Source organism: Geospiza fortis, unplaced genomic scaffold (genome assembly GCF_000277835.1).
Source record: "Geospiza fortis unplaced genomic scaffold, GeoFor_1.0 scaffold154, whole genome shotgun sequence".
In the NCBI taxonomy this organism is placed as follows: Eukaryota; Metazoa; Chordata; class Aves; order Passeriformes; family Thraupidae; genus Geospiza; species Geospiza fortis.
Window position 1 is genome coordinate 409,226 of NW_005054397.1, and position 14,112 is coordinate 423,337.

General features: G+C 40.0%; 1 protein-coding gene across 1 annotated transcript; it reads left to right on the forward strand.

The window, feature by feature from the left end:
• Positions 1-3,837: 3,837 nt before the first annotated feature.
• LOC102039433 (kinesin-like protein KIF11) lies at positions 3,838-6,187 on the forward strand. The gene is made up of 2 exons (XM_031060972.1): positions 3,838-4,072; positions 5,163-6,187. Exons 1-2 carry the CDS (start codon positions 3,902-3,904, stop codon positions 5,391-5,393), a joined length of 402 nt encoding a protein of 133 aa, XP_030916832.1. The 5' UTR covers positions 3,838-3,901; the 3' UTR covers positions 5,394-6,187.
• Positions 6,188-14,112: the final 7,925 nt, after the last annotated feature.

Genomic DNA, 14,112 nt, shown 5'->3' on the forward strand with positions numbered 1-14,112 from the left:
CGCCGCCGCGGCCAAGCGCTGGCTCCGCGCCTGGCTGGTGCTCTCCAGCTCGTGCCAGCATCTCCTGAGCTCCTCCAGCTGCCGCTGCACTGCCCCGCTCAGCTCCGGCTTGGCCTGCACCAGCTCCTCGCCTTCCTGGGGACGGGGGTTTGGTAAGGTGGGACTCCAAAATTCATCACGAGGGGTTGAGGTGGTGGGAAGCAAGGTGGGAACCCAAAATTCATCACGAGGGGTTGAGGTGGTGGGAACCAAGGTGGGACACCAAAATTGTTCACGAGAGGTTGGGGAGATGTTGGGGCTGCTCCTCACCTTCTCATGGGGGTTATGAGGTCAAGGGGCGGTTTGGGAGCAAAGTGGGACCCCAAAATTCATCACAGTGGGTTGGGGAGATGTTTGGGTAAATCCTCACCTTCCTGGGGAGGGGTTTGGGGTCAAGGTTTGAGCCCAAAATTGATCACGAGGTATTGGGGTGGTGGGGAGCAAGGTGAGACCCCAAAATTCATCACAAATAGTTGGGGAGATGTTTGGGTAAATCCTCACCTTCCTGGGATGGGGTTTGAGGTAAGGTGGGACCTCAAAATTCATCACAAACTATTGGGAAGATGTTGGGGGAGCTCTTCACATTCTGGGGATGGCGTGGGACCTCAAAATTCACCACAAGGTGTTGAGGTGGCGGGGAGCAAGGTGGGACCCCAAAATTCATCACAAATGGTTGGGGAGATTTTGGGGTAAATCCTCACCTTCTAGGGAGGAGTTTGGGGTCAAGGGGGGGTTGGAGTTCAAGGTGGGACCCCAAAATTCATCACAAATGGTTGGAGAGACATTTCGGTAAATCCTCACCTTCCTGGGATGGAGTTTGGGGTAAGGTGGGACCTCAAAATTCATCACAATGGTTGGGGAGATGTTGGGGCAGCTCCTCCCCCTCTCATTGGGGTTATGAGGTCAAGGTGGGGTTTGGGGTCAAGGTGGAACCCCAAAATTCATCACAAATGGTTGGGGAGATGTTTGGGTAAATCCTCTCCTTCCTGGGGATGGGGTTGGGGTAAGGTGGGACCTCAAAATTCCTTACAAATGGTTGCAGAGATGTTGGGGCAGCTCCTCATCTTTTTGGGTGGGGTTTGGGGTCAAGGTGGGACATTTAAGTGACATAATGATTACAGTTGCACCAGTAATGATGTGTCTGGGATGATCCACAGCCTTCCTGTAAGGGGCAATAAAGTGATGAGTAATAAGAAGAGTTCTATCTTATGGGGGCATTTTTAAAAAGTTTGTAACTCTGGATTTCTTTTGCAGGTGACCTCCTGTCTACCAGTTCTTCTACAGCAGATATTCTTGCATCAGTTGTATCAGCATCTTTTGCCTCTCTTAAAGAATTGGTTTCTACTGAAGTTTCTCACATGTCTGAAAAAATAACACAGCATGAGAATCTATCACTTGATTGTAAAGCAGAGCTGCTGAGATTAATTGTTAGTACATTTGCATACTCCTACTTAAATATTTGAAACTGGTTTTGATCAAAAGGGGTTCTGTAAATGCTATACATTTTTTCTGATGCTCTTTACCTGTATCTGCTTCACCACCTGACCGTGACTGTCTCTCCCATGTCACCCCCAGAAGCTGTAATGTACTAAATAGCATATACTGCCATAATAAAGCACATGGATATGTACATAGTAACTTCTTACTAATGTAGATGAAGGAACAGCCATGTTCTGGTTTAATTTTTTTTTCTTCTTCTTAGGAAGAGCATGAGTCTGGATTAGGAAGAGCAGTAAATAGCTTGACACCAATGGTAGAATTTGTCTTGTGGTTAAATTGTCATTTCCAGAGTAACATGAAGAAATATCCTGCTGTGGCTGACCAGATAATGCACGTGACCTGCCTCTTTGCCTTGTACTCTTCTCTTTTTATTTAATTTACAGATAATATGTTCTTTGTTTTTCTGCAGTATGTCAGAGTGTTTCCACTTCTTGTCTGGCCTTTCCCCCTTTATCTATGAACTCCTATGAGTTCTGTCTTTTAACTTTCTTTCAGACTTTTTTCCTCTCCTGGGCGAGGTAAATTTGTTTGTTCTCTATATTGGCACAACCGCTTGCCTAAGTGCCACAGTAGAATGGCAAAACACGGATGCTTAAATCTTTATGTAACAAATATTTGATGATACATTTAATATACTCTACCCCTGTATTTCAGAAATCTGAAAAAAAAAGTCAACTTAGGCAAGTCCTACCACTCCAAAAATCTTCTGCCTTCATACCAAACTTTTTCTGTAGTCCCTTTGTTTTCTGGGGAATGTGATCCTTTATCTTGTTAACAACCACAAGTGCAAACAATACTGCACTTATTGAAGCCCTTTGCTTCAAGTTAGAATTCTAGTCTATCTTGTTATGCTAGGGAAAATATCAGTTTCTTAAATCAAGATATAAAAATATAACTATAAGTAAAACTTTTTTTTTTTTTAAGATGGAGGACCATAAAAAGGAAATGGATACCTTCTTGGGAGATCTTTTTCTCACTCTGAAAAAAAACCAGGAACAAACAGCCGGTGGCTTTGCTCAGCTCCAGCATAATTGTGACAGCTTAAAAGAAGAAGTGGAAATGACGAGGTTGGCACATAGAAAGGTATCCTTAGAGTAAGAAAACATCCTAACACCACGTGTGATTGCTTGCTTTGATTTAAAATCTTATGTGGTAGTAAACCATTGTACTTGCTTCAGAAAAAATGTTAGGAGGACAGTAACTTGATCCTAATTCTATTCAGCTTTTGTTAGGCTGCTTGAAGTAGTTTATGTAGGAATGTAGCAAAAACCCCCTTCCCCTTGCTGTATATCCAGTATATGTGCATTTACATATGTCTCCAAAAAGAAAATGTCTGTATCTTCACTCCACAAAAATTGTGCCTTCTGCTTTAGAATTGCAAAACCCTGCCTTTTCTGTATTTTTAATTCAGGTATTCAAGTATACTTTAAGACTGTTAACAAGTGCAGAATTAACAGCGAAACTTGTGGTAATTTTCTTGATAGAGTGCAGCCAAATGGATGTCTTTACTGCAAAGCCAGCTCAACCTGTTTGCTCAGGAGACTCAGAAAAACCTAACTGATGTACTCACAAGAAATGGAAGCCTGCAGACCAGCAACAATGCTATGCAAGAAGATGTTCACCTGTAAGGGGCACATTCTCTTTGCTGTACACTTAGACAAGATAAACTGTATATGAAGAGAATGTCAAAATTGGATGCTCTCCATCTTAATGTGCTCATAAAGCCTGCTGGGCATGGCCTGTGTGTTAGGGCTGGGTTCTGCCACAGAGTGTAGATCACAGTTGGCCTTTCCCCAGTAGTTCTAAAAGGCTTGCCCTTGAACTTGTCTCCTGAGCGTGTTGAGATAAGAAAGTATCATCTTGGGAGCAATATGCTATGGAGTGTCCCTCAGTGTCTGGACTTCAGAACATATTATAAGGGTTTAGCTTGAAGCATAAGAATGTATCTGTTGCAATATGTTTCATTCAATTGCAGACTGAATAACTGAGGTCTTGCTGAAGATGTTTTTAGTTTGTGGTTAGGGTTTTTCTGCTCTCTTTTGGGTTTTTTTGGTTGGTGGGGGTTTTGTTTGTTTTTTTAGCGCACCTACTGCTGCAAGTGCTGCGAATTTGCTAAGTAGAACAAAAATATTATAATTAACTGGTTTGATAGAACTGTGCTATTTTGCTGGCTCTGATTTCATATTTCTAAAAGTATACTGTGTTAAAATCTACCTTTCAAAATCTCTAAACTCCTACAAATATGTTGTTGCAGGAACAGACTTAGTCAGCAGTACAAATTCCAATCACAGCAAATTTGCTGCATCTCTCTCTGGATAATTTCTCTCAAGAGCTCAGGAGCATAAATGCTGAAAACAAGGCAATGCTGGAAGAATCCAGTCACCACTGTCAACATCTTCTCACCAATCTCAAAAATGTGTCTCAGCATACCAATACATGGGGTGAATTTACAACTGCTCAGATGGTCAACTTTACTAATCAGCACCTGTTGTCATTCAAGAATGAGAAACAGCAGTTTCAGTGTTTACAAAAGGTACTTATAGTCATTTGTAGTCTAATGCAACATCCTGAGACAAACTTGACTGCAGAATTTGTAGAGGGGAGAAAAAAGTTCTAGTCAAAACAAAACTATGATTTTTTTTTGATAGCAGACTCATGTTACTGAGCTTGAGAAGATGTAATTAGAGGAAATCAAAAGCCTAAATTAAGAGGAAGACTTTGAACTTCAAGTGCCCATAACCTCAAAAAATGGTGTCATGGCTAATGCCATACAACTGACTTGACCATGTAATCTGAGTGTTTGACATCATTTTGGTGGTGTTTAATTCTAAAGCTTTATCTACAGTACTGTCCTTGGGAGATTCACAGTGATCAAATGCAGACTATTTTCTGGAGGATGCAAATGACACTATTGGTCAGACTGAATCAATATGGGAGAAAGTATTCCTTTTAAGTATATACAAATTCTGGCCTCTTAGATAAGAGTTTCTCTCTCATGTTTTTTGGGGTTTTTTAATTTCCGTCACAAATTTCGCATCCACTCTGGTTTTATTGTTGTAATAGGCAATAAAACAGGCAAATCCAATATTTTGCGAACTTTGGGAAGGAAAAACGCAACAAGAAGCTTCCTTCACACAGAATATTGAGTTGGAAGGGATCTCCAAGGATCAAGTCCAACTCTAAACTAAAAAAGCATTTGTGGTCTCAAGACCTCTCTGCTGCTGAACACTTCAGGAGTTTCATTTCAATAGGAATGGCTGAAAACACAATTGCCGTTTCCCCTAGTACTTGTAGGATGCTCATGTTCAGGTGAATATCCCAATTCTGTGCAGGGTTTGTGCATAGAAGCATGAGGAGTCTGGTCTGAGCCAGATGGTATCATCTTTATTCTTGTGACTAGCTTTCTAACGTGATCATACTTTCTAAGAAACTGACTCTTCTGAAGATAGCTGTCAAAATGAGAGTGTAAAACTGGCACTGAAACTTCTCAATTTGAGCTCTCAGTTGTTTCATTTCAGGTCATGTCACTAACCATGCACCACATCTTAGAAAAGAGGCCATAGTCTTACCTTTCCTGTTAACTTGGTGTTTTTAGTTGGGTTGTTTTTTTGTTTCATTTTCAGAAAAATGAAGAAAACTGTGATAAAGCAATAGCTGAAATTGCTGAGCACATTGGCAGCCAAAAGGCTGCTGAGGAGAAGGTGCTAAATGGCCTTCTGGATCAGATAAAGGTGGATCAGGAGATACTTGTGGAGCAGAAGCTGGCACTTAAGGAAGAAGTACAGCATGGACTAACTCAGGTTAATGGTTTCCTGCAAGAGGATCTCAAAGTGGATGTTCCAACAGGTATTTAATCAGGTCAGGGGCAGAATGGTCTTAAAGAAAACAGCTTGAGTTCCAGAATTCATAAGTGAAGGTTGATGGGGACATGACCTGGCAGCCTTACACCTTTAAAGATGCATGGAAAGAATGGTGTGTGAACGTGGCATGATTTCTGTAGTGAGTTGGTGTAAAATTGAGGATCTGAAATTAAAGCAAACACTAAAAAGTGTATCATCTTCATTAACGGGACAACTCCACAGAGAAAGGACTACTTCTATCCTGTCACCCTTGTGAGAACAGAGCCCCGGCAGCTACTTCTGGAGCAACTGAGGCAAAAGCAACCAAATCTTGATGCTATGCTAAGCAGCGTGGGAAAGGAGATGGAGGATAGTGCAAGAATGTATGTATACAAATGGCAAATGAGGCTCTTGAATGAATATTTCACATCTTTGAGGTTTTTCCAGGCCCTTTTGGAGAATTGACTGAAACCCCAGGGCTGTTACAGTCTTAGTGTTTTACAGTGTACTTGGACTCAAGTGTGCTGAGCTTTTAACGAAAAACATCTCTTAAAAAATAAGCAATGATATTAATAATTTAGATTTCTTTCTTGTTTTTCAAAAATAGAAGTTCCATGCGTTTTATAGAACTGATCATTCTTAATACATTCATGAAGGAAATTCAGGCATTAAATACATCTTTCTGGAAAACTTCTGTTTTAGGACCTGTTGGAAGAGAAAGGAGAGTTGCAAGAACCCAGTGAAAGCCTTGCTTGTGACAAATACTTAATGGATACAAATGTATATTGTCACACAAATAGTGGCATTCCTTTTTTCCAGGTAACTTCCTCAGATAAGCAAAACAGCTGTGTATTTGAGAAGAAATGTTAGTGTTCCATAACAGTGCTGTAGTTTCAGGTCACTTCTCACATTTTAGGATAGTCTCACAACTTGTTCAAATCCTGTAGATAATGCTTTGTTTAACCTTGTGCTAAAGTAACAGCAGATTTTGATAGCAGTTAATAGTGGATAAAATAATGCAGATTTCTGACAAGCTGAAAACTTGTCAGCAAATAATCTTCCATAAAGAAATTGTCATAATTTGCTAGGCATGTGTTAGTGGAAGAGTTGAAAGTATATGGAGGATTTTCTTAGAGGCCTGACAGAAATACTGGCATTCTTAAGTCTTCATGGGGTTGAGTTTTTTACTTACTTGTTTTTGACCCTTTTGCTCTACCAATGTATCAGTGTCAACTTCTTTGTCTGTTAATCTAGGGGTTTTCTTGCTGGGGAGAGCATATTTTCTTGTTGTGGACCCTTTAAAATAGCCATTGAGCTGCGGTTTGTCTACAGTCAATCTCTTGATTAGGAACCTTTTTCAGGAGTTACATCAAGTTTTTTTCTCAAAACACTATGTACTGCATTGCACACGAGCAGAAGTCTTTGATTTCTTTGTATTTTCTTAACATTGGGTATTTTCTTTAAATCCCTGCACAAAAGAAGTCTCAAAAAGGGTAAAGAGAACAAATCTGCAGCTCCAGTGGAGACAAAATGGAGGATATGACAAAAGAGCTTCTTCAGAAATCTAAGCATCCTTTAAGATTGCTGAACTAAGATATATCCTCTGCAGATCCCTCTTTTTAGATATTTCTATCCTACTGCCTTACTGAGCCACAACTTTTTTTAGTATTCTCAGTGTCTCTATGTAGTGTTGCAGTGATGCAAAGTTGAATAAAAAGATTTACCTGATCAATCTCATCCTTTGGTTCCATTTTTATATGTTGCAGCTTGCAAAGTTTTGAGGAAAAAAACCCTGCAGATTATGGTGCTGTTATGTTAAATATATATATATATATGTGGTCAAGTACGAAATTATCTGTTTCTCAGTAGATCTAAAATACCAGAAAGGGATGTGGAAATATGCTTTGTCAGCATTATGAGTTAGCATTTTATGTATTAATTAGCTGTAAATAAGTGTTCTGGTTTTATACCTTCTTTTTATTCCAGTTCCTCTGTTTTTACTGTAATACTTCAACTAAATTAATACATGGAAAACAAATGTACAAGCACCTTGCTCAGAGTAAAACTTACCTAATTTTCTTATGGTGCCAGCTCTAACTTAGCTAAAACATCAGCTATGTCATCAGTCTTGTGCTGTCAGAAGAGGATGGTTCTCTCCCTTGTTTCACAAAAGACAATAGTTTTATTTCAGTGCCTCTTCATTCTGTGAAGTCTTACTGCTGGGTCTTGGGCTTTTTGTTTGTTTGAACCCCACTGTTCTTCCTCTTAACTTGCAGATGCAAATTCTGGCACCTAAAACTTAATGGGCTTAATTCTCCAATCTCTAGGTTCCATTTTCTTGCACTCTATGCCTGTTAACACTGACTAGATATTAGCATAATCTTCCACAGTGGTTCAATAAATCCTTGATTAACTAAAAGTCAACCCCAAAAGATGATCCCATAGCTGTATTGAGTAGCCTAAGCCAAGTGGGAGAGGTTTGCACAAGCCTTTCACCCTACTGCATTTTCCCTGTGGAGTTGACAGGATTAGTATGAGCAAACAAACTGGAATAGCCAGTGACAGCAGGCTTGCATCCACAACATCATGCCATATTTTGTGTTCCCTGTCTTGATCCTCTTTGAAACTCTCTGCCTTGACTGTTTGGTTCCTGCTGCATGGGGACAGCCTGCTTTCCTTAGCAGCTGTATGAATTTCAGGGGCTGCTTCACATTTTCTCTTTTTCCAAAGTAGCCCTCAAAGTCGTGTTGTCCTTTGTTTGCAATTATGGCAGTGATCTGCTGCTCATTGTTCCGTTGGCCCAGGTATCTGGAGGCCACACCAAAGCTGAATAGGATGAAAAATCCGGATGCAGAACATGTCCTGGGCTCCCTGTCCGTGCCTCCTCTCCCACTAGATGGCCCCAGCACTAAGGGTTGTTCTGGGCTCAGGTGCTGGCTGATAAACAGGACTTGGAAACACAGCGTTTGCCAAGCTTTTCCACGAGCATCTGTCAAAAAAAAAAAGGTTTCAAAATCTATTATTGACTTGATGCTTCCATATGGAGAATTCTATACTCAAGCTTCCGCAGGGGCTTGCTTTGTGAGGAGCTCCATTTGTGTAAAAGATGATCTAGTGCATGTCTGCATTACTGCAGGGCCACCAGACTGTCCTGGTGACCAAATTCTTGTCCTGGCCTGCTCTCTGTTCCCCACCACATGGGCATTGCTCAAAGCAGAAAGCAGCAATAGCTTGCGTTGCTGTATTGTATGGTGTATGACAAGGAGAAAAGAAGGGTAAGAAAAACAAAGCAACACTTGTTTCTTGTGTGCATTCATTGTAATCCCAGATCTTACCCAAAGGGAAGAAATGGCACTGTCCAGACTAACTTACTGGTAGTTTGATTTTATTCTGTGTGAGGCATCCTTTACAAGAAGGGTACAAAGCCATTTCCACAGAACAGTTTGCCAGGTCACACCCACACTGACTCCAGCCAGCTGAGCACGAGGGAGAGTTGTAGTGACTGGGGCTCTAGTGTATGGCCATGTTCTAATTAATCTAATGAATACTGTTTGGATTCTAGATTAATGGTTAACTGAGACAGCTCTTGACTTAACAACAAACTTAGATACAATGTGGGGAAGTGAAATAAGGAAACATAAGTTTAAATGTGTGTGAAATACAGGCAACAGTAAGAGGGCCACAAGAAGCACAGACAATTAAGAGTCACCAGCTTCCTCTTCAAGTGAAAAATGAGTGGCCAGGAGGAAAGTGAGGAAAGGGAAAGGAAACTTTCTGCTTCCTCCTGTAAATCAGGGAGCTGCAGCACTTGCTGCCTCAGATTTGTTGGGGGATGCAATGTTTATTTGAAGGCAGAAAAGAAGACTGAGCTGACTGGCTGCTATTGATGACTGCCTTTTATTTTGGGTATCAAACAATTGCATGGGGATAGAGAGGAGTGAGGAGAAGGTGCAGGGTTGCTAGACTGCTTTTCTTTTTTTCTGTTAGGTGTCAGCATTGTAATTAGCTGTTAAAAGGATAGAGGAAACAAGAGGAAGCCTTTAATTCTTCGGAGTGATAAAAGAAAAAAATTGATCCAGGAAGAACTGGAAAAATAAAGTTAACATTCTTTTTTCATCAAAAAGAGATTTAAGGGGGGAAAAGAAAATTCTAATGTTTGAGAGCATTAAAAACAGGAGAACAAGTATATTTGCTAACTATGTATTTTAAAATTTATGCATTTTAAACAAGTGTTTACAACCATTTGACTACTATTTTTTTTCATTCCCTGTTACAAACTACTTTTTATGGTAGAGGGCAATGCTCTATAAACTGCATGCCCACCCATGCAGTTACTGTATGAAGTGAAACACCAATAAATCATGCTGTGCTTTGCATTCCTAGGCTTTAAGTGACAGGGTTCTAGAGGTGAGGTGCAGACCAGCTAACAAAGCAGGCTGTCCCTGGAGGGTGAGCACAAGCTCCATCCAAGCAGCCTTGCTGTGCTCACTCTTGAAATGGTTAAAAGGAGGAGCACAGCAAATGCACTGAAGGGAATGTTGGCCTTTCTGTGTTTCTGTTCTATTTCTGTGCTTCCAACATATACTCTTTGGCTCCTGAGAAAATGGTCTAGCTACCAGTAGGAGGACATGGTTAGAGAGCTACACAAGTGATCTTCAGACAGGTAAAAAGGAGTAAATGCTTGGTCTAGTAGTCTCTCATCAGGGAAGAGATTAGAAATAAGCTGCCTCTTTTATATTAGGTCTGAAAATTGTACAATTTTTCCAGCCTTTTACACTTTATGGGATGATTGTCAGGTTCCACATGGCACAAAGTTAAATTTTGTCAAATAATGGAAGTTAACTGGATTGCTTTCTTTTTTTTCCAAAATATTAAACCTATATAAATATTCCCTTGAATTCCTTAGTTATACTTGAAATGCTTTTGTTACTCTTGGCCTGTTTATAACCTAATCATTGTCCTTCAGAGAATGAAGCGCAATGAGCAAAACTTTGAACTTGATAAGTGCATTTTCTTCATTAAAAATTATCAAATAAAGGAATGAAATAAATGGAAATATCACATAAACGTTGATTTTTTTTCTCTAATTAGCATGGAAGTTTTGTGAAGCAAAATAGAATAACTAGCAGGAACTAATATATGCTTTTTTAGCATTTTTAGAACAGATTAAATACACTGTAAGATACTTCTCTTCCTTCATTCAAGTAATAATAATGACTGGTGCTTCTCCAAGGGCTGATTTCCCACTGTACAAGTCCAGTCTTGCTAATTCTGCTGCAATCACTTGACTTATAGTAAAGTAGTAAGATGAAGGATCAGAAACTCAGTTTTCCAAAGTATACACTGAGAGTGAAAATTATGTCTAAAAAGCCACAAAACAATCAAAGGCCCAGTTAGGTCTCCATGGCCAAAAGATTCCATGCATACCTGCTTCTCCTACTTTGAATTCCTGTGCAGCAGCTGAGCTTCACAGGAACAGGCTGTCCCTCTTTGAGGATGTAGCACCAAGCTCTGGGTTGAAGTGCAGCTGCCTCTTCCCAGCACCTGTGTGTCACCTGTGTGTCTGCTGAGGATACTACACAGACACCTATTTACATCTTTTCCTATTAGTTTTGCTGTAAGGTTTTAAAGTAAACAGACAGAATATGGTTAGAGATAAGATTCCAATTAGTATCTGTATCAGGTTTGACTCTGGTGTCATGGTTTGACTTTGACTTCAAGAGAACATCTGGGCTATGGTTTAGATTCTACTCAACAACAAAACCTTCTATGTCTACACCTACAACTTACAACCCCAGTAATGAGATGAGGTAAACTTATGAGATGGACAAACTAAGGAAGGATTAAGAAAGAGCAGCTCTTCCAAAAAGTTAGTCAAGTCCAATGCTTAAAGTATTTGGAAAGTACTGTAATGTTTTGAATACAGATTATAGATATATACAGATTTTATACTGGTGTATTTATTTTCATGACAAGAGTAACTTATTTTTTCTTTGCTTTTATGAGAAGTAGTGTAAGTAGTGGAAGTTGTGTTGTCTAACTCTCCTGCCACCTCTGGCATGAACGAACAGTGTCACTGAAATGATGAGGTCTCTGGACTCAGAGACTCGAGGCTGGCTGCTGTCTGGGACTGATGCTGCTGTGCTTTGCCAGTTGATTCTGGGCTAAGCAGTTTCTCTTACAGGGAGACCTCAGGGGCAGGAGCAAGAAGGGGAGACATCTGCCTTAGGGAAAAATATTTCTTCCTTTCCTTTCTGCTATTTAATATTTTACTTGATGAGATATTTTCATGTGCAACCATCGAGGCAGATTCTCTCAGTCTGTTATGAAAAATAAATGATTTGCCTATGAATATCATCAGCTTCAATGGACTCCAAATCCACTGCGCGAGTTCTGAATTTGTCTCTAAGGTAATTCCTCCAGCTTTCTAGAGCCAATTCCACCCAAGTGTTTTGGCTTCTACCTGTGAAAATGAAGCCTTTTGAAGAGTTTGTTCCCCTGAGAGTCTAACACTCCATTTTTCACACGAGGACAGATTTCAGATCCATCCTTCTAACCCCGCTGTTAAACAACCATTAATAGTTAGCTAGATGGTTATTGTAAGCTTCTGTATCTCACTATTAACAGCAACTGCATGTGTGTGTCTGCTCCATATAGAACAAACCTATCTAGGGATTGATTTTATGATGCCAAAATGATCAAGTTTGCTAAAAAATGTAGAGTGAATGTGTAAGCTCTGGAAAACATCAACAAAAATAACGAAGTAACACTCCCTATTCATACCTAATTCCTACTGACATCAAATTTAGCTGTGTGTACTTTGGACTCATTGGAACTGTTACCGTGAAAAATCTTGCTGCACAAGTCCTCTTTGAAACATATTTGTGTTCTGATTGTGCTGTTAAAAAAAAATAAAAATTTTGTCATCACTGTAGTTTAGGCAGATTCTCCATTGTCTGGTGTCTTGTTATAGTCATTTATATCAACACAGAGTGGGTGCACAGTAGCCAGCAGTCTGTGTTAGCAGCATTTTAGATTCAGTTTGCACTTCTGTAAATGATTGTGCAAGATGTGAGAGGCAATCTAGCCCCTGGGAATTATAGATGGTTTTGGGTGTAATCTTTATGTGTGTAGCCAACACATAAAAATATAGAGAAGTTTTAACATGTTACTGTTGCCATCACCCCAAATAAATAGAATTAAACGTGCAGCTTTCAGTCACATTTATAGGCAGGATCCAGAATAGCTCATGTTTTTGGTGGCAGATCTATAGGAAATATGAGCCTATAAGGAACAATATATTGCTTTGTTTTTCATAGCATTGTTCACCACATTCTCATAATGGTCAGATAAGAAAGTTTTCAGACCAAGGAAGGGTTAGAAAAGTGCATTTCAAAAAGTATTACAATTTATGTAGTTAATAGGATGCCTCTTTGCAATTCAGAAAAAAAATTAAAATAAACTGCTCTCTTTTTTCCATAAAGCAGGTTGAGGGACAAGGCTGTTGAAAAGAAAATAAAGCCCACTTCCCCAGTATTTATTTGGTTTAGGTTTGTGAGAAACGAAGCCCACTACTCTGTTAAAATTTAAATAAAATTTAATAAGGGACAATAGGGGACACAGTCAATGAAGGAGAAGGAACAGTGCTGGGTGCTCAGCCACAGCCAGGGGCACTCCAGTGAACACAGCAACCCCCACCATATACCCTGGGCATTGCATCAGCCAGCTACATATTCATAAAATGGTCACATATATTCAAATATTTTAACATAGTTCCTCCTCTGTCCTGCCTTTTTGGAGCAAGTGCAGTGGCCTTAGTCAGGGTCATTTGTTACTTTTCAATACATTCAACAGGTTTCGATTCCTCCATTGGTTAAATGTTAACATTACAACAACTCTTCACCAACACTGCTATTACAATGCAACATTCGCATTAAAAGAGCTCTGAACTTCAGCAAAACTTCTCTTACAAAAGTCAGCATTATAAAACACATAGTATTCACTCTAACACTTGTGAAAGCCAACACTGTAAGATATTTATCACAGGTTTGGGTTTTTTTCTTCTCAAGGGACTCTAAAAGTCAAATGAAGACTCTGGAGCTGTTGCCTTCCAGGCAGGGACCGCTGCTTGAGTTTGCTCTCATCCCTGTGCAGTAGCTGGAGGGATGCAGACCTTTCTTCATGAAACCTTCTTAGAGGAACAACATATGGGGTAAATAGGATTTTGCCTGTTTCTTCCAAGCCCTCTCATCCTAATGAAATGGAAAAAAGATCCTGTGCTTGAAACACACCCAGAGCTACAGCCTAAAGTAGTGTTTAGACACAGTTAGATGGACTTGGTGTGGGACTCAAAATAACCATAATTACCACAACCTGTTTTGGACCAGCAGCAATGTCACAGCTATTTCAAGTATCTGCTTCCTGCAGGTGCTGGTCAGCCCCTGCTGAGGTGTGTCTGCCCTGTTCCAGCTAGTTTCCTTCCTCTGTCTCTCTCTCTTTCATTTATTTATTAATTAGCAACATTTTAAAAGACCAATTGTCTTGGTTTTGGAGACTAATTTCTGGAGAAAAGTCCCTGGAATGAGCATTGTCTCTGAAGACAAAAGAGCTTCAATAACTCCCTCCCTTTTCTTCTGCCAATGAGAGAAATTGATACCAGTGGGTATCAAAGTGAAAAAAAACCCAAAGAAGTTTATTAACAAAAAAAAAAAAAAAGGGGGGGGGGGGGGAGAAG